The 18,030-nt window shown below is 48.5% G+C and overlaps 7 protein-coding genes across 7 annotated transcripts; 4 read left to right on the forward strand and 3 right to left on the reverse strand.

Moving 5' to 3' along the window:
* The first annotated feature begins 16 nt into the window (after positions 1-16).
* On the forward strand, positions 17-1,493 carry EDB91DRAFT_1109619 (uncharacterized protein). Its single transcript, XM_041317633.1, has 3 exons — positions 17-507; positions 561-633; positions 686-1,493. Exons 1-3 carry the CDS (start codon positions 76-78, stop codon positions 1,303-1,305), a joined length of 1,125 nt encoding a protein of 374 aa, XP_041181364.1. The 5' UTR covers positions 17-75; the 3' UTR covers positions 1,306-1,493.
* Positions 1,494-3,494, reverse strand: EDB91DRAFT_1109627 (uncharacterized protein). The gene is made up of 8 exons (XM_041317634.1): positions 3,408-3,494; positions 3,304-3,349; positions 3,189-3,213; positions 3,040-3,115; positions 2,948-2,990; positions 2,503-2,897; positions 2,136-2,441; positions 1,494-2,084 (listed from the first exon to the last, which is right to left on the reverse strand). Exons 1-8 carry the CDS (start codon positions 3,456-3,458, stop codon positions 1,629-1,631), a joined length of 1,398 nt encoding a protein of 465 aa, XP_041181365.1. The 5' UTR covers positions 3,459-3,494; the 3' UTR covers positions 1,494-1,628.
* A 123-nt stretch (positions 3,495-3,617) lies between these two features.
* EDB91DRAFT_764759 (uncharacterized protein) lies at positions 3,618-5,405 on the forward strand. The gene is made up of 5 exons (XM_041328327.1): positions 3,618-3,721; positions 3,773-4,082; positions 4,131-4,532; positions 4,580-5,020; positions 5,074-5,405. Exons 2-5 carry the CDS (start codon positions 3,779-3,781, stop codon positions 5,187-5,189), a joined length of 1,263 nt encoding a protein of 420 aa, XP_041181366.1. The 5' UTR covers positions 3,618-3,721; positions 3,773-3,778; the 3' UTR covers positions 5,190-5,405.
* EDB91DRAFT_764755 (uncharacterized protein) lies at positions 5,147-6,254 on the reverse strand. Its single transcript, XM_041328326.1, has 5 exons — positions 6,215-6,254; positions 5,833-6,158; positions 5,488-5,783; positions 5,304-5,437; positions 5,147-5,244 (listed from the first exon to the last, which is right to left on the reverse strand). Exons 2-4 carry the CDS (start codon positions 6,044-6,046, stop codon positions 5,318-5,320), a joined length of 630 nt encoding a protein of 209 aa, XP_041181367.1. The 5' UTR covers positions 6,047-6,158; positions 6,215-6,254; the 3' UTR covers positions 5,147-5,244; positions 5,304-5,317.
* Positions 6,255-9,745: 3,491 nt separating this feature from the next.
* On the forward strand, positions 9,746-12,392 carry EDB91DRAFT_1109657 (uncharacterized protein). Its single transcript, XM_041317635.1, has 6 exons — positions 9,746-10,228; positions 10,285-10,312; positions 10,333-10,334; positions 10,373-10,639; positions 10,688-10,924; positions 10,980-12,392. The coding sequence occupies exons 1-6, from the start codon at positions 9,826-9,828 to the stop codon at positions 12,302-12,304; spliced, it is 2,262 nt and encodes a 753-aa protein (XP_041181368.1). The 5' UTR covers positions 9,746-9,825; the 3' UTR covers positions 12,305-12,392.
* On the reverse strand, positions 12,393-16,477 carry EDB91DRAFT_1109659 (TAF1 transcription initiation factor TFIID subunit TAF1). Its single transcript, XM_041317636.1, has 15 exons — positions 16,309-16,477; positions 15,816-16,257; positions 15,619-15,767; positions 15,294-15,570; positions 15,040-15,221; positions 14,756-14,980; positions 14,607-14,702; positions 14,538-14,554; positions 14,390-14,497; positions 13,686-14,338; positions 13,274-13,623; positions 13,067-13,218; positions 12,879-13,005; positions 12,788-12,824; positions 12,393-12,732 (listed from the first exon to the last, which is right to left on the reverse strand). Exons 1-15 carry the CDS (start codon positions 16,318-16,320, stop codon positions 12,455-12,457), a joined length of 3,105 nt encoding a protein of 1,034 aa, XP_041181369.1. The 5' UTR covers positions 16,321-16,477; the 3' UTR covers positions 12,393-12,454.
* A 60-nt stretch (positions 16,478-16,537) lies between these two features.
* EDB91DRAFT_764909 (proteasome activator pa28 REG alpha beta subunit) lies at positions 16,538-18,011 on the forward strand. The gene is made up of 11 exons (XM_041328328.1): positions 16,538-16,620; positions 16,673-16,735; positions 16,786-16,790; positions 16,840-17,125; positions 17,180-17,217; positions 17,267-17,275; positions 17,329-17,342; positions 17,402-17,419; positions 17,468-17,598; positions 17,654-17,767; positions 17,818-18,011. Exons 1-11 carry the CDS (start codon positions 16,570-16,572, stop codon positions 17,857-17,859), a joined length of 771 nt encoding a protein of 256 aa, XP_041181370.1. The 5' UTR covers positions 16,538-16,569; the 3' UTR covers positions 17,860-18,011.
* The last annotated feature ends 19 nt before the right edge of the window (positions 18,012-18,030 follow it).

Below are 18,030 nucleotides of genomic sequence, written 5' to 3' on the forward strand. Positions count from 1 at the left end.
TGTCACACGCGGGAACAGTTTTCCACCTTTTTGCTTTCATCCCAACCGTTTTTTGTTCGGATTCCTTGTCAAAAAATGAGTTTCCAGCATTTCAGGCTCGGGCAACTGGCCATGTCCCAGCCTTTGCCTCCACATTTGCAACAGAATCAGCAGCAACCTTACTCACAAAATCCCCCATCATCCACATCTACACCTCCAGCGCCTTCGAGCCTTGCTACCCCAGCACCCCCCAAGTCGACCACCGCAAGATCACCTTACGGTTGTGGTGACAGTGACGATGGATATACTCTTATATTTCCAAACCTTGCTGCCTTCCAAGAATGGAGGGTTCAAGAGGAAGAAACTCAAATGGTCGAATTCGTGAAGGGCGATACTCACGGCAGCAAAGCAGTTCCTCCTCGTTTCAAGGACCACACCAAACTTGTTTGCGCCCGGCATTCCAGGAGCGGTCGCAAAAAGTACGTAAAGAAACACCCTGAGCGCGTTCGCAAGGTACCCAGCAGGAAGGTTCGTACTAGCACAAGCTCCAATCTATGGCCTGTTCACGGATCCTCTGTCAGCTTGAAGGTCAAGGGTGTTTGGCATCCATCAGCTACAAGACTTATTATGACACTGATGAGGTTCGGGTATGTTGTGAGTATTCATATGCTGCCAGGGAATATCCTTTCTGAACAGTTTTCCGTAGATATTGCTGAGCATTCTCATGCAATTGGACTGGCAAACCTGCCCTTCACCCGTCGTGGTAGACGACAAACAGTCCTGGCGGAAAAGGAGGAGGCAAAGCGTACCATACAAACTGCATCTGCAGTCCCTGCTCCTTCACAGCAGGAGGACTCCTCTACTTCATCTCAAACCCAGGTCCAAAGCTATCCTTCAAACCCTCCACTTACCCATCTACCTCATCCGTTCCCTGCTTTCCCTGGACCTCCAGCAATGGCATATCCTCACATCGTACCTCCTCAGGGTTCACCATCTCAACAAGAACTGTGGGATCGCATGAGCATTTTATTTAACTCCATTCGTGAACATGCTCGAGCATTCGATTACCCAGGGCCTACTGTTGTTGCTCTTGAAAGCGTTCTCATCCGACTGTACTTGGAAAGCCCGATGGGCGTCGTAGGGGGGCCAAGCTTTGGAGTTCTTGGCACGAGTATGCACGGAGGCGCGATGGCTCCTCATCAGCACCAGCATCAACAGCCACATCAGGATGTTCGCCAACACCAACAGCAAATGAACGGTACATCACCTCAAAATGGTGAACAAGTAGTTAATAATGAAATGGATAGCGGTATAGAAAGTGGTTGACAACCGAGATTTCGGTTTTTGTTTTCTTTTTCCATCCTTGCGGACTGTGCTCAACTGTAAGATAGGACGATGTCTAGTGGATTTTGCATGTGTTCGTTCCCGAGGCGGGAATCAGACAAGGAGTACTTACTTACCATTCGTGTACCAAACCTCTAATACTCCTAACACAGTATAATTCATCCCAGATTCATACTAGTATCATCATGTATTTCCAGCGAGAATTCTGGACCTGTTATTACACCAGACAGCCGGGGGGGTTGGCTATATGTACATAAGATATATTGCCTACGCACGGCGATTACTCAAGATGTATCTCGATATGATCAATCCGCAAACGGATCCGCGAATGGGTCTTCGTCATCCACAATTCTTTCTGAATGTCGCGAGCCTGAAGACGTTGCAGGTGGGTTTGCAACGTATCTCCGTTGTTCCTCTTCCTCACTCTCGTAGTCGCTGAAATCAGAGAGACTTCCCCTCCCCTGATCCCACGCCGACTCTGTTGAAGTGGTATGTCGTGCTGTTGGTCTCATGGGTGGGGGCAATTTCCCCTCTTCGTTACCCAGAGACCCAAATGATAGATCTTGAAGATCTTCGTGGATATGACTACCGCTGCTACGTTGCTCCTCATAAGCGTGTAGTTGCTGCTTGTATTGCTCTACAGCTGCTCGCTGTTGATTCGAGAGCTCGCCTGTATTATTGGGGCTGAGGTGCGTCGCCGCCATTGCGGCTTGCACGCCCGCCGTAGGATCTAACGGCGTCATCTGATCAGGAGCTGCAAGCTGAACGCAGTTCAATGAGCAGCGAATTTACGATGGAAAGAGGCCACCTACATTGACGTACATTTGCAGGGCGATGATAATACGTTCGTTGGTCTCGATTAACGCGCCGATCATTTCCTCGTTCTCCACAAGCTGAGTTTGATCATGAGCAAATAACCCGACCACAGAACACAAAAGACCGACTTGGATATAGCGCACGATAGGCTTACGGATTGCACGTGCTTTCTCAAGACACTCCTGCACACGTACGTTCGAGGCTACACTTTCTTTCTCGCCATTGACCAGCGTTATGGCGTTCACCAGGTTACTGGACGCTTGACTTGCATTAGCAATGGTTGTGAGTATTTGTGGCTTCTCCTGTTATTAATGTCAGATTGGTGTCGGATCGCGGGCCAGGCCAACAATGAAAATCACGCACAACTTCGAAGTTGAATGGGGCTCGTCGGGACCGGCCCTTCTTCTTCCTCCTTGCTTCTTCCTCTGCTTTACGCGCACTTTCCTTTGCTTCTTCTTTCTCCCGCTTAGCCCGTTGTTTCGCCAACTCCTTCTCATCTTTCTCTTTCATTTTCCTTTCATAGTCAGATGATGGACCGTGACTGAGTTCTGCGCCATTTGAGTATCCTTGGCTGCGACGATCTGCGGGACGACATTGTCTATAGAGACCTGAAACAACTGACATCGATGGATCATCCTTGAACTGAGAATTCCACGATGCAAGGACGGCTATGAGCTTCTTCTTAACTTTCTGGTCCGTTGTTGGATCAGCTGCGAGTTGCTTTATGGCATCAGTCAGCTGGCCGTCGGCAAATGTTGCTGTTATCCCCAATTAAAGTCAGTCGTGGATGGGTACGATATAAACTTACCTTGAAATTTCTGAGGACCATTGTCGACAAGCGCTTTCAGTATCTGGTCCTATCAGTCGTTCTACTTCCGCCGATAAGAAATTAAAACGCACGACAAGCGCACGGTACTGGTGATGTGCATCTCCATGCTTGAGTTTCTTCCGTATTGCTCTGGATGCTTCGGAAGTCCTAGTGTGAGGAGTGTCCACCAACGCATCAACGGTCACCACTAAACAATATCAGGTCCGGATTTCAAGCGCACCCTGTTGGTTGTAGCGCAATTGATTCTACCTAGCTCAGGTATTCTTGGAAGAATTGAGTAAGCTTAGCATGTATTTACGAGATATATCGTCCCTACCCATCATATGCCTCATCACTATATGAAGGTGAGGTGAGAATGTCTACCCAATCAGTGATAGATGACTGCAGCACATCGTAACAAGTTGTGAGCAAGCAAGAGCGACAGGTGTCCTGCACGTACATGAGGTTTATCGCGGTTGAGCGCAGAAACTGCAAACTTGAGAGCAGACATGGAGAGCTGCTGGGACTACGGTAAAGTGGACCGTTAAGGCAAAGCGCCTAAATAGCCTGATCTCCCCGCATGGGGCGTGACGTCACACCCACGTTACCGATATGGATCGCTCGGTTGTCGCGGAACAGGGGAGCATCGGATTTATCCGGACGAGCGCAAGTTCCTTGCCCATAAACGCCTAGTTTCGAGACTACGGTACGGTTCGATAGGCTAACGGGTATACTTGCCTGTTCCATATTGATATATGCATTTGTAAATATAAAGTAGGTACGGTCTTCGAGAGAGCAAATATTGCCATCGATGGACAGGCGAAGCCACACATGACGTCAAGCGTGATTACCCCTGTATTCCTCGTTCATCACGGAATGCCAGTACAGACACGCAGTGCTACACATGCCCCTAGCATGGATTCCAATGGGAGTTCCTATCCTCCTCAAAGGCAAAAGCGAACGAAGAAAAGCGAAAATGAGGACGCCGCTGCAAGAAACGCAGAAGTAAAGATGGAACCCGATGTCGGTGAGAAGCGTGAAGCTCCGGGGTTTGACACGGGGGAAATGGAAGCGAAAGAGGTCAAGAAGCTGAAGACAGAAGAGGTCGATACAAATGAATATGCATTCACCCCAGGTCAGTGTAGTTTTCCGAGTGCTTCGCGGCTGAACCCATTTTACACAGGGGTAATCGAACGTGGACATATATACTTCTTCTACCGTCCGAAGGTCCAGCGTGAAGAAGTCTATTCTATTGACGATGTCGGCAAGCTCCAGATACTTCTTGTCCCTAGTCCACCCTTGGTCAGTGTGCACGGCGAAAGTGAGGCGCAGAATAAAGACGCCTCCGGTGCAGATGCGGACGAGATGAACCTCGTGGCGCAAGGCGCAGACGCTGCGCCTGCACCTGAACCAACGAGGAAGGACAAAAAACACTTCCGCTTGATCATCGTCGGCAAGAAGACTCTCCCTGATCCTGAATGCAGGAGGCATGCCCCCATTTGGGCCACGGTGATATCCGTGGGCGATAATCTACATGACCTGGAGGAGCGGCTGGGGGAAAAGACTTATGAGACGAAGACCCGAGGTATGTTTTCACCACTAGTGACGATTACAATATGAAATCGTAGTTAGGTACACGTCACACAGGACCTGTTCGCCTCGCAGGCTGTGGTGTGTATGCGATCGTCAATTCACTAGGGAATGTTCCATCAAGAAATGCTACTCATCTCGGATATCACCTTTCACACCCGACTCAGTTAGGAGATGTTCAGGAAGCACTTGGGATCCGTATCGCATCCTCTTTTGTAATCCAGGTCAAGAATCCCAATGCAGAAGTCCCAGATGGTCAACGTGTAGGATTGCCGAAGAGTCGACGTGCAAAATATCCAGAAGGCATCATGAGACACGTATTCGGAAAGGGTGAAAAAGGACGTTCGTCGGCAATTGGACTTCGATTCACCAGCTGTAACTGTATTGGACTTCTGGACCACGAAGGCGCTGAATTGCTTTTCATCCCGGCTCGTACGGGAACGGAAGGAAATGATCAGAGCCTCGGAAATCGGCGAGGAGCAGGTAGGTTCTTATAGTCCTACCCCTCCCGAATCGAAATATTCACCGGAGCTTAGCTTTGGCAGAAGTCGGCCGACGCGAATTAGAGGAGCAAGTCGAACAAATTTTCAAGGAATTGACCTTTGACAAGGATCGCTTCCCGGCAGAGCCTCTCAAAGGGGAGTGGATCTAACGCGATCAATGGTCTTGCAGGATGCGCGGTGCTCAAGTTCATAACACGAGTTTTCCTGCAAGGAATACAATTGTGGCAATCATGGTATACTAGGTAATGGATAAAGTTACAAACGTTCGTACAACTTGTCATGTCATGTCTGGTTCTGGTTCATCACCATCATCATTCACTCGTATCACTTTAATCCATTCACGGTACTTGAAATTTCCTTGGCGATCAGTGAATGAACTCTTAAGGAATTTGTCAATCTATGCACAAAGTCAGTCACTCAAACAATGAAAGCAGGTGCAAAATGAACCTCCTGCTGATCCATTCTTTCTCCCACTTCACCCATCCATTTCTGCATCTCATCCGATTTAACCATACCCGTGTCGCCCTCGTCGAAGCATTCAAAAGCCTCCCTCAACTCAGCTTCTGGATCGAACTCGAAAAGTCGCTCGCTCATCATGGTGAGAAACATGGTAAAGTTGATACCTCTATCCGATGAAGCTGATGTGTCGCGTGAAGGGGTCGCAGGAGGTGACTTGCTGTGCCCAGGGCCACCAGGGCGCGCACTGAGCAGGCCATCTAGCATGCTCTTCGACGGTGAAATACCTGAAACCAGAATGAGTGCCATACTACCACATAATGAGTGTAACCTCACCTAGACTTGAGAATACCTCTCGGAGATCAGATTCCGTCACCCAACCATCCTTGTCGTGGTCAATAAGTTGAAATGCCTCCTTGAACTGCTGGATCTGGGGTGCCTGAAACAAGGAGAAAACGCCAGATGGTTCGCGTCTTGCTCGTGACTTCTGGGAGTTGGACGGTTTAGAAGGGGTTGTGTTGGGCGAAAGATAGTCCGGGTATCGCGACATGGCGAGTGAACAACTTTAATATTCGGAAGACAACAATATGGCGGGACTAGTTCGCACGTGACTAGGCGTATGTGCCGCGCTTGAGCCTTTGTTAAAGTTTGCAAGTTGCTCTCTCCATAGCAGATTGATCAAAGTACAGTCTGCATACTAAATCGTGCTAATACTTACCTGTATCGAACGTCCCGAGGATATCACCAACCTGGAATCTCGAACCCAGCATACACTAGGGCACCATGAGGTAACATTTAATGGGTGACTAGCCGTCATAACTTCTTCAGGGGAAACAAGACACATGATCTGGAAATAATAAGTATCCACATGCACATTCCAAGTACACTCTCAATCCCGTATTTGTCGCATCTCTCACCCCCCGTTTCTTCTCCATGATGACCAACCCTCCGCTCGGCCTGGCTCCAATGGTTTCCTGTCTTCCACCGCGATACCCGATGATACAACACCACGTACGACAGTAATAATGATATCACGGCACACCGAGAGACCCGACCGGTCGCACATTGGCGTCAGCAAGTTATTCGTAAGATATTCCGCGTCATGCGGTATGAATTGAGAGCTCATTATTATTAAGGGACCCGTGATCGCAGCTGAGTAGTACGGTGTGAACAGGTACGCTGTTTCAAGTGACTTTGATTCCCTCTTGCTTACAGAATATCGGGGTTTCATGGGAATGGATGTGGACATTGTGGCTATCGTGAACTGCCGCCCTAGTGGTATGCATATAGCGTCAGTTCTGATTCCGTGTACATACTAACTTTATTGTGTAGCCTAGTACCCACAGCGCGTATAGGTATGCGAAACTTATCGATTTTAACCTACGGATGCCGCAACTTCCACCGAGTGAAACAGCTTGAGTCGCTCTCACTTTGGCACTCGGTAAGTACATTTGATACGCGATAATTAATTCGCGCCAGTCCGTCATGCGGTGGATGGATTAATCGTTCCCACTGGTGCCTAACATGATGTCAAGGGGAAGTACCTTCTTTGTATGTCCCCTTTTGAACTATTCACCGAGGCAGTTACTTCTGACGAGGTACGAGGGTTTCGAAGCCTTGTGATGCACTCAGCAATGGTTGCACTTACCATTTAAGTGAACGGGTGGTCATACAAGATACCGTTGATTCGTGCTATGGCAGCGTGGATGGCCATGAAACGTGTTGCCGTATGCGTACCTGGGACGGGGATACGACTGTATCCGATGTCACGGGTTTTTAGACGGTTTGTCCACCCCTCTTGGCGTATATTCCTGGCCCCTGCGGTTTCCGTCATCCAGCGTAGCCCAGCGTTCGAAAGGTCTGGTGATAATTATGCAAGCGGGGTATGCCTGTCCCTATTTCCAAGAGACAGCAACCCCGACAATTCTTGGGCTTCATAATCCAAATGGGAAAGAATACGAGGCTTGGTATTAAGTACTCGGTAAGCAGAACCTATTACTGCGTCCTTCTTCCGAGGAGATCGACCATGACTCATGTCATGACCATGGCGCAACGTCGTGCAGTCTCACGAATTCGGTGGCCTATAGCCGCTCAGCGATACGGTCACCCGGGCGATGTCACTCTTCGAAAGGATGGATCTCAGGGTTGGGGTCACAAGGTGCCAAACTTTGTATGCACTTCTTCTCCATTACAGCCCGCCTTACAGCCCACCTCTCCATGAATGCGATTTACTCCCCGTGCCGGTACTTGAAGACGCGTCATAGGACTCGAAGTTGCATATTATAAGCTCTTTGCGCGTGCGTGCATGAAGGAGTTTTACCGCGTTATCTTTATCAGTACGACTAATACGGCAGATTCTTTTTTGCACTTCCAGTTGCTATTGCCAACGCTGTTCTAGGCACTCGTATCAGTGATTTTTGCGGTCATACTGCGAAGACATTAGACATTCTGGAAAGCCAAAATTTCCGTTTGTATTACAGTTAAGTTTGCTGAAGTACGGTTTGAATCCCGTGTAAGGCACTATTTCCACTCATCCTTCGGACCCACCACCGTGCAGTCGGGTCGAATTTCGATTGAGAAAAGAGGACGACGAATGCATTTTTATGAAACATCAAGAATCGCGGGCCGCTTACAAAACACGAAGCCGATATCATTGCGCAGCAGATTCGCCACCTTGCCATCCAGGCAAAAGGCGGTTCAAGGAACTCGAAGTTTGTGCTCACGACCGGGACTTTCTACCAATCAGAGTGTCGGGACAGCTTCAAGACAAGCAGTGCTCCCAAGATATTGTCTTGGCGCAATATTATCTTGGCGTCCTATAGTAACTCCTGGTTGGCGTGGCTTGGCAAATGAAGGCAAAGCTTCCAATTCGAAATGAAATCATGTCATTCCATTTGGAGTTCTATGTTACAGCATACAGCATTGATCAAAAGTATTTCTTGGCATCAACTACTTGGATTCCAAAATGCCTAACAAAATGATTCCGTCTGTTCTGGAGTAGTCGTGAATCATGAATCACGACTAAATGTCCGTTGTCTTCCGATTTTCTCAGGTTATTGCTTGGATGATAGGCTTGAGAGTTACAGCCTATTACGACATTCCGCGACTATACCTGAATGCTGTAAGAGCTTGTCGAAGGACTCTGGGGTAGAGTGTCCAATAACCCAAATATCATTGGTCGTGTGGATGTTTCCCTGATTGACATGTCAACGATAGGCAGCCTGAGGAGCTCATTAAATGCTCACATGAAGTCTTCATTGTCCACGACGATATTGCCCGGCTTCCTGTCAGTTTCCTGTCCCAGAAGGAAAGAGTGCTGGCAGAGCTGGCGGTTCTAGCTCGGAACAAGTTGATTATGGCTCCGCCATGAGAAACTCTAGAGTAATTTGCGGTTGCTCTCGGAAGCATCCGGGATGAAGAGTGATAAGTCTAGTGAACAGCTCTGAACACACATACGACGTGCATGACAAGCAATGTCAATTTAAGGTGCCAAATGCCGACCCGACCGCGCATTCCTGGATCGACGACATTATTAATACAAACAGATAGGGACTCCGAAGCTCTTCATGAAGGTGAGACTGAGTTAGGATTCTCGCAGTTGTCGACAGGGTGATTGGCAGTGTTTCATGATTTCACCCGTTTTGCGCCGATGTCGGGAGATCTGAGTCGCTCTGGAATTCCTGGCTCAGCATAGGCTCTCACACCGTGGTGTGAGAACGAGTCGAGATCCAACGTTCTTGACCTATGATAGGATGGAGTACCAGCTATGGCTTGTCCTTTGGACGAAAATGGAAGGTAGTTTCGGCGGCTATTACTGCCGAGGAGTAGAGCAAATCGGCAGGAGTAATGGGGATGGGCGCCAAGAGGAATAACGGAGCATGTTATAGAACGGACACGCTGGATATAAACGAGTCGGGGAAGGAAGCATCAAGGGTTTTGAAACAACTTCTAAGTAGGGGATGCTTGATGGAGATTGACGGTCGCGGCTGTGGAGTTGCTTGAGAAGAAAGATAAGACTAGTAAAATAGGTGTATTAGTATTATTTGGTGAATACATGACGCACTTTACTTGGCTTTTGTAACCTTGATCGACCATGACAAGTCATGCATAGTAGTGTTCAAAACGTTCAAGGGCTACCAGGTGGACATACCGAATTCATCCGAGGCAGTGTATCCAAATTAGGAAATGATCTAATACGGTGATCTCCGATGTTGTGATCGGTCTTGGTGCCAAGGAACCAATTGCTTGGCACGCTGGCATTCAAACGCCAAGAAATAAAAAACTTGTCTTGGCATACAAAGGAGTCCCTTCTCTCTGACGCATTATAAAATGACATCCTCGTACTCCGCGACTGTTTTTGTCCCAGACTTTGTCACTTCGAATCATTTATTACAAGTCAACAACAACAATAACAACTTTGGTCAACCTTATCCTTTCTTCGACCTCATGCAGTCCCCTTCCCCACCTCCCCATTCAACTGCATCCCCTCAGTCTCAATCACCTCCACCAGACACTGCAGTCTCTCGTTCTTCTATTACATCAAACTCAGACTTATACAATTGTCAATGGGTCGATTGTACTTCCACTTTCACAGATCCTGAAGTCTTGTATAATCATCTATGCAACGACCATATCGGCCGAAAGAGCACGAATAATCTCTGTCTCACCTGTAAATGGAAGGATTGTGGCACTTCTTGTGCTAAACGTGATCATATTACGAGTCACCTTCGAGGTATGTCCACTCCCATCACTTCTTGTCAATCCCCAGTGATCTTAAATACCTCCTAGTTCACACCCCCTTGAAGCCCCATGTCTGCGAGGTTAGTTATATTTTTTTGGTATTTTTTCACCGTTCGGTTCTTACTCACTTGTCGTCAGATATGCAAGAAGTCCTTTAAGCGCCCACAGGATCTCAAAAAGCATGAGAAAATACACACAGAGGAGCATCACGCACAGCACAAGCACTCCAAAGCAATCACAGTAAATGATCCCGCTTACACCTCCCGTGTTCGAGGCGACATTGTCCCGTCAAAGGGCGCTCTTAACAGGTCGCTTTCCGGGAAGCTCCAAGGCGCAGCGCCCACATTGCCTCACAAAGTCCCTTTTGCTCGTGCACGGCCACGTTCAAGTATAGCAGCAGACGGTAAGTCACACGATCTCCACCATTGTTTCCGCTGACGTCGGATCTTAGGTGGTCACTACAGCGCGTTGCCAACCCCGTCCCCGGAGCTTGAGTCTATCGCTCATCCCTCGCGTCACGTGCCTCATTCGTCCTATGAGCTCTTTCTCCATAATCAGGTTCCTTCATGGGATGGTGCCAAACCCGACGCACGCGCCTCCAATCGCAACAAGAGGTCGCTTGAATATAACGTCGACGATTTCTTCACTGAAATGAAAAAGAGAAAGGTTAACCCTTCTTACGACACCCGTGAGTTTAATGCCATCTCAATGCTTATAAAATATCTAATGGAACAAATTAACAGAAATGATGGAGCGTCTCAACAGTATTGCATATGCCCAAGACGGTGCACATTATGATGAGTTTAATCCGCGCTCGGTGTCTTTCGACGTCCGCACACCGGAGGAGCTAGCTGCGGTGAACGAATTTCTGGTCACCCTTGGACGGGACGTGACTGCACCAAATAACCGTGGTTCTCAAGACCTATCCGGGCGGTTCTCACCAACATCGTATTTTGATACCGACAGCCTCAGTCAGCTTGGGCTCACCGGAATGCCTGGACTCCTAGGCCCAGGGACAGCATACGCGCACGATGCCGCATATGCACAGGCTGCGCATCCGTCGCAGCAATACGCCTCCACCGGCTATCCTTCTCCACCCTCACTAGGGAGGTCCTCGCATCCATCCGTGCAGCAGAATCAATATAATCCTGTTTATCCGCCTATGCATGCCTCCAACCCCGGTGGCTACTCAGAACACTATACGTCTTCCCATCGTGTTTCGGCACCCCCTTCCCACGATTTCGCTCTCAATACGCCGTCCTCTGCATATGGCTATCACTCAACGTCCACTCCACAAGGACACTTTCACCCCACACCCCCGTTGGACCCGACATCTCCGCATTCTTCTAGCTCGACCCCCTCGAATGCTACGCCGCCACACCACTCATCGATACAAGACTCTTTCGCAGACTTGAGCTCGCTTCGTGGCCCTCGTGGTGCTGCTCCACCTGTGCAAATGGCTGCGCCAGAGTACCATCACAAAGCCATGCGGACGATGATCCCATTGAAAACCGCTCCTGGTAATGCACCCGAACCGGTAGCACCCAAGCCCCCTACAACCACACACCGCGGATCAATCAATGCCTTGCTGTCACCGATGCCGCCATCTGTTGCGTCATCCAGCAAATTGTACCCCCTATTGCTTCCAGGAGACTCCGACTTGAAGCTACCATCACTCAAGCCTGATGCAGGTCCGTTCAGGCTCCCACCCCTTAAGGATATGTACCGCTCCCCCTCACCGTCTGCACCACGGTCCCCAGACACATCTCGCGGGACGACCCCTAGCTCGACACGTTCCTCACCCGTGTCCACTCACACAACTATCCCCAGCTTGCGGTCTATCACCGAGACATCTGAGAGTGATGAACTCGTTAAGAAAGTTGGCAAGATCCAGCTAGATCATCTGACGAAGGAAGTCACACCGGAAGACCGGCGGAAGCACGCAGAACTCATACGTAATCTTCTTGTGAAGATCAACGAGGATTATCGGAAACGCTTTGGCGTTCCGCAGGTAGAGTCCTCAGGGGTCTCGCGAACTTCTGTAGACGTGGAGATGGCCGCTGCATAGGCGGTTGGACATTAATTACTTATTCGTCGCTCTTCCCCTTTTTTTGCACTTTACTTGTACACGTTTATTGCGAGACATACGTTACATATAGTAGGACTGAATGCGAGCAAACAAAATAGACAAGGAACACGAAGCAGGCATCGTGGCACATCATGATCTCTTAAGCGTAAGTTTGATCTTTGGAGCAGAACCTGAGGGAGTACCAGGTACCGGATCTATATCCTCCATCGCAGATACCGGAGGACTCGTTGCCAAAGGAGAAGGAACCGGCGCACCAAAGCCAAGCGCCCCGCTAGTTCGGTTGAACCCGCTTAGACTGGACATGCCGGGTGTGTTTGGCGGCGGACTTGTTGCAGATGTAGGAGTGGCAGGTGCAGGTGCCGTTCCACTATTGAACTCAGCCCAACGAGGACATTTGCGGTTAGTTTCTGACAGAAAGGGTGAGTTACCAGGTACAGCTCGTAAAGAATAGAAATGCCGTACTCATATGGCCCATCTGACCGCAGTGACCACACCGTCTCTGAACGAAACGTAAGTGCCAAATACAACCTGCTGTCAATTGTCCTGCACTCACGGTCGTATCTGGTTTGAGCGGCCGGGTGAGTTGCATTGGGGTGCCGCCTTCCTTAACAATTTTCGCGTTCTTGCGGTGCAGACGCCGCTCTTGGTTCTTTTTCATTCTAGCAATTTGTTCTTCCAACCTATGACGAAAACGGGCTCCACGTTACTTCTGCAGCTATTCATGTCTGAGTAATGACATACCGTTTCTTGTACCTCTTGTCCTTATCTGCATCACCCGTGGGTGCGAGATTATCGGCAAGCGTAGCTTCTTCTTCCAATAATTGCCGGGCACGCACATATGCACGTATGACGGCAGGATCACGGATAATTTCTGTTTGCCATTCATCATCGACCTGAATTCAGGGATGAACAACCACGTCCCGAGCTTAAAACAGGCAAATGACATACCAGTCGCTTTATTCGCAGAACTTTACGACTGCCATCTGGTCCCAAGCTCATCTCTCGGTCCCGTTCTAATGAAGAACCGCGGCTGAAAGCAGGCGATGCAGGGCGGGTCGGGGTTGGTGACATTACTGGAGAGAAGGGTGTCTCGTTTCTGAGTGATGCTTGGCGTTGTAACTTCTTGACATCAACAGGGGCTGGGGCTTCTTCATCTTCCACCGTCAGTTGTGGCTCGTCCTTCCTGCTCAATGAATCGAACTGAGCTTTCCATATCCGCTCGATCTCGGATTTATAAATTTGCTGCTGTTCGGCAACATTGTAACGGTGCGCGGACTTTGGTCTATTATCTGCCTCAGCTGATAATAAAAAAAGGTGTGGTTAGACCGTGGCTTTGTGGCGCAGTGAGATTAAATCTTACCGAGCTTCTGTTCATAATCTTCGCCTGCCTTGACAAAGATATCCTTCATCGAAATACGGATGAAGCTGAATGCCTCCCCACGCCCAGTAGGGTCGCCTTCACCGTGCAACCGAAGCATGGCTTTAGCCTGGGTAGCGAATAGGAAGTTCTTTGTCGTGATCCAAGGCGCCAGTTGTTGTTCGACGGAGAGCTTAGTCTCACCTTCGTCATCCTCCGCGGTTTCGGCGGTTTGAGTGTAACCAGAGTCTTGAAGATGGCGTTGCCCGACTTGCATACTCTCCATTAACACGACTTGCTCGGGACCCACCATCTTCAGCATATCCGCATCACTTGGAATGGTTACCGTGGATTTTAGACGCCAGAAACCTTGGTGAGGGCCACGCCTGTGATACTCCATAAATTCTTTTAGCCTCTGCCGCATCTGGAGTTCATTTTGATCGGGAAAGTACTTCATCAATCTTGATATTTTTAGCCGCTCTTCGCTGCTCTTTTTTAGGAGCTTGAAGGCAATTATTTGCAGGCGGTACTTGATGGTGTTAGTTATCTTCCGAGAGTGCGGCCCTGGGACTTCGGTAACGGGATACGTCTGCCCAATCACGAATAGGTTCTTGATCTCACGCAAGTAGTACCGCGTTTCGCCTTTCGTGGTGCTCCTAACTTTCAATTAATAAATTTGCCCGATAGATGTAATTCAAGAACCGCACCTAACAGCCAGGAAGTCGGTGGCATAGGGTTTGTGGCGGAAAAGTGGTGCCCGCACGAGATTATTGTAAAGCGCCGGGAATGTTTGGCCAGGATAGACATAAGCCAAACTTCATAAAAGGAGACTCGTCTTGCGGCTCGAGGACAAACGGCACCCCGAGGTCGAGCTTAATGAATCAGATCGATTAAGTGTCCCTGAGTCATCATTTGAATCCGTACCTTCGGCATGTAGTCGTCCTTCTCGTCTTTCTTACGATAGTAGTTCACGAGCGCGCTACCCATACCGAAGTTTGGTACAATTGGTGGATGCTCTTCCTAAAGGGTTTCTCACTATTTCCGATCACATCATGCAAGAAACGATGACTCACGGAATACTCCCAAAGGACAAAATTACTCGTGTCCTTCAGGCTCAAATCCGTCGTACGATGCAACCCCTCGCCAATATTGCCGCCCTTACCGACCTTACGGCCCGCTTTATCCTTTTTCTTCTTCGCCGTGCGCACCTTGCTAAAGCGAATATCTATGTTGGTTGGGAACTGCAAAGCGGGCCGGTGGAAGGAACGTGCTTCCTGCTTTGAAAGTCTTGTCTTGTACTGTTTGAGAATATAGATAAGAGGATCAATCTAGTCGATATTGAAATCATTTTACGCACAAAGGGAAGTTGGAGCTTCTGAGCGGAATAAGCGTGTTCGACGACAAGTTGTCCAAACGTCTGACGCACACGATGCCGGCCACCCTCTTTCGACACCTCGTAAAAGTGGTCATTAGACAGGTTGAATTTATCGCGGGATTGAACGTCATGCGCTCTAATACGCTTTTTCGGTCTGACAGTTTCTGCAATTTAAATTCAACACCACCAATGTTTAGTAAAGATACCCCATATCAACAGTCAAATAGAAGAACTACCTTGGGGGTGCTCTTCTGTAATATCTTCTTCGTTAAGTTCTAGTTGAATGAAATCGCGGAAAGGGGCATTTGGGCTCCAGATAATGCTCTGCGTCCAAGCACCTGACTCAAGAGCTTTGTTGACCGGTGTGGTGAGATTGTTGTTTTCAAGAGTGGGTGGTGCAGCTGTGTGGCTCGGCTCGTACACAATCTCGTCCTCCCAGTTGGATAGCAGCACTAAATCAAAACTTCTGTCATGCAGAGGAAGTGTCACAGGCACGTCTGATTTTTTCCGCTCCTGCAAACGATGAGGGTATTTCCAGGAGCACCTGCAATTAATACTCACCTCAAGAGCACGCAGCAAGTCATGTTCGATACTGCCAGCGGACATAACCTCCTCTACACGTTTGTTCTCGACCTGCCGTTTGGTATCACCGACTACGGCATCAAGGAAACCCTTGGCAATATCACGTTTCCGGGGGTAGATACTTTCAGCTATAGAACAGTTAACATCCTTGAAGATTCCTTGGGTACAATCCATACCCTGTAATGGCCTCTTTGTTATCCTTGACTTCTTGACCGTGTAGCCTTTAAACAACTCTGAGAAGTCGAGGACTTTGTCCTTCTCGAAGGCTGGAAAGCGTTCATAGACAGTCTTTGGTCTTTCCACCAGCCGCTTCACCACCCTGACGCGCTTCTCCGTGTGACGTATGCCAACAGGGGATTGAACCTCCATCTTCACAATGTCTTCAGGCATTTCTGTTTCAAATTCCTTGTCCACCTCATCCTCAAAGTCTTCTCCCTGATCCGCACCAACGGCTTCGTCGTCGTCGTCCCACTTGTCATTGTAAATCTGTTTGGCATCCAAGGAAGACAATCCAGAGATACCAAGGCTGTTGGGAAGATCGCCTGTGGAGAGAGATAGACCTGACAGAACACTATTCAAAGAGAATCCCGTCAGTGTGGAAATTACTGAATCTTCATCCTGTATCCGCGGTGAAAAAGCCACTTGCTAAGGCATAGACCAGAGACTCACTTGGTTCGCCATGTCCAATGTACTTCAACTTGAATGAATGCTTGTGCGAATGATACTGTATAAGATATCTCAGAAATATCATTTAGCGATGGCTAAATGAACGAACTCCGTGGTAGCTGATCAGACGGTGCACACCTAGCGTGAGGTGTACAGACGTTGTACAGAACCCAGACGCGACATGTATATTTACGTTAAAGCTGCTTATAAATACTGCTCACCATGAAAGGCAATTCCGTGCCAGCTCTTGGTGCGTACACCTCCATGATTCAGACCACCATGTCCATGAGCAAAGAGGTCGCCAAAAGCGTCGAGGTATGCACAGTTAGTTGCAATTCACGCGCGCTAAATCTACAACGACACATAGGACTTCCGTGCAAACGTTGCGGAGACTGCAGAAGGCATCGTCTTCCGTGTGTTCCCAAACAAGGTGAGCTGCTTCCTGCATTATCTCTCTTACTTGTTGCTTATCCTTGGTAGATAATGTATGTTAGAATTCTTCTGCATCCTTCCCTATGGCTTACCTGTATACAGTGAACTTACGAGCCTGATCGAGTCCACGAAGTCCGATGATTCACCCTACCAAATATCTCAAGCGGCTGCATCCACAGACACTACCGTCTACCCTTCACCATCATCGACAGCAAAGAATGGTCCGTCATCTAACAAGCGTAAGCGCAATGAAGATGGAAGTGGTTCGCCCGCCCACGCGAACGAGACCGTCAGCGCAAGATATCCAGAGCTTGTACAAGCCAATAAACTCATTTCGAAGCTGCATGAGACGACCAAATCAGAGTGTGCACAACTATCTGACTCTTGTGTACGTATCTAATTGTTTCTTTGGGCATTAACCTGACGATATACAAACAAACAGGACAAAGTCAAATTATGGGTGAACCTGACCATGCCCAAGTACGTACTATTCGTCATGTCTTATTCTCTGCATTGACATGAGTTGCAGGATTGAAGAGTGAGCCCACTTCCCTTCCAGTAGTCCGCTTTTTGACGTTTTCTCTCGATCAGCGGTGACAACTTCGGTGAGTAAATTGTAGGTCTTATTTGTGGCGGCTAAAACTGAAATCGTCTGACACCCAAGGTGTTCAAATTCAAGAGGGTACGTAATCATACACTGCCTGACATCATTGGTCTGATAGTCATACAGAGGTTCTCAGCGAACTTCTCCGGTCGCAGGAGAGCGCGTACAACATACGCGATGGTATTCGTCAACATCATCTGGGAAGAGCAAAGATTTCCTCCAAACTCATCAAGTATCCCAACATAGAAGATTACACAGTACGTGCTTCATCGTATACCCTTAACCTCCCCGATGGGACTGATATTCCCTCAGCTGAGCTTGAAAGAACATGATGAGAAGCAGTTTTTCTTTGCTCGCCAGAACCTTATAGACATTCGCAATATCTACGCTGTCCTCACTGATATCCTGCACAAGAACATTGCCAAGGCAGGTCGTCCGCACCACATCCTCATCCTCTTCGCTTATGCTGTGTATAGATCCGGGCACCCAAGGGAAACAATGGTGTCGGACTCTACTGATACATTTTCTGGGACCAACTTCAGTACTCTTACCGTATCCATACTGATAATTACACGAAGTGGCTGACAATTGGTTAACGTGTTTCTCATGATAGCCATTGACATCTATTAAATTTCAGGTATGTGACTTCTGCAAGTCCTACTTTTTATTAGCTGGGTAGCTGGCAAAAG

This window comes from Suillus paluster (assembly GCF_016628075.1).
Source record: "Suillus paluster strain FC165 chromosome Unknown EDB91scaffold_7, whole genome shotgun sequence".
In the NCBI taxonomy this organism is placed as follows: domain Eukaryota; kingdom Fungi; phylum Basidiomycota; class Agaricomycetes; order Boletales; family Suillaceae; genus Suillus; species Suillus paluster.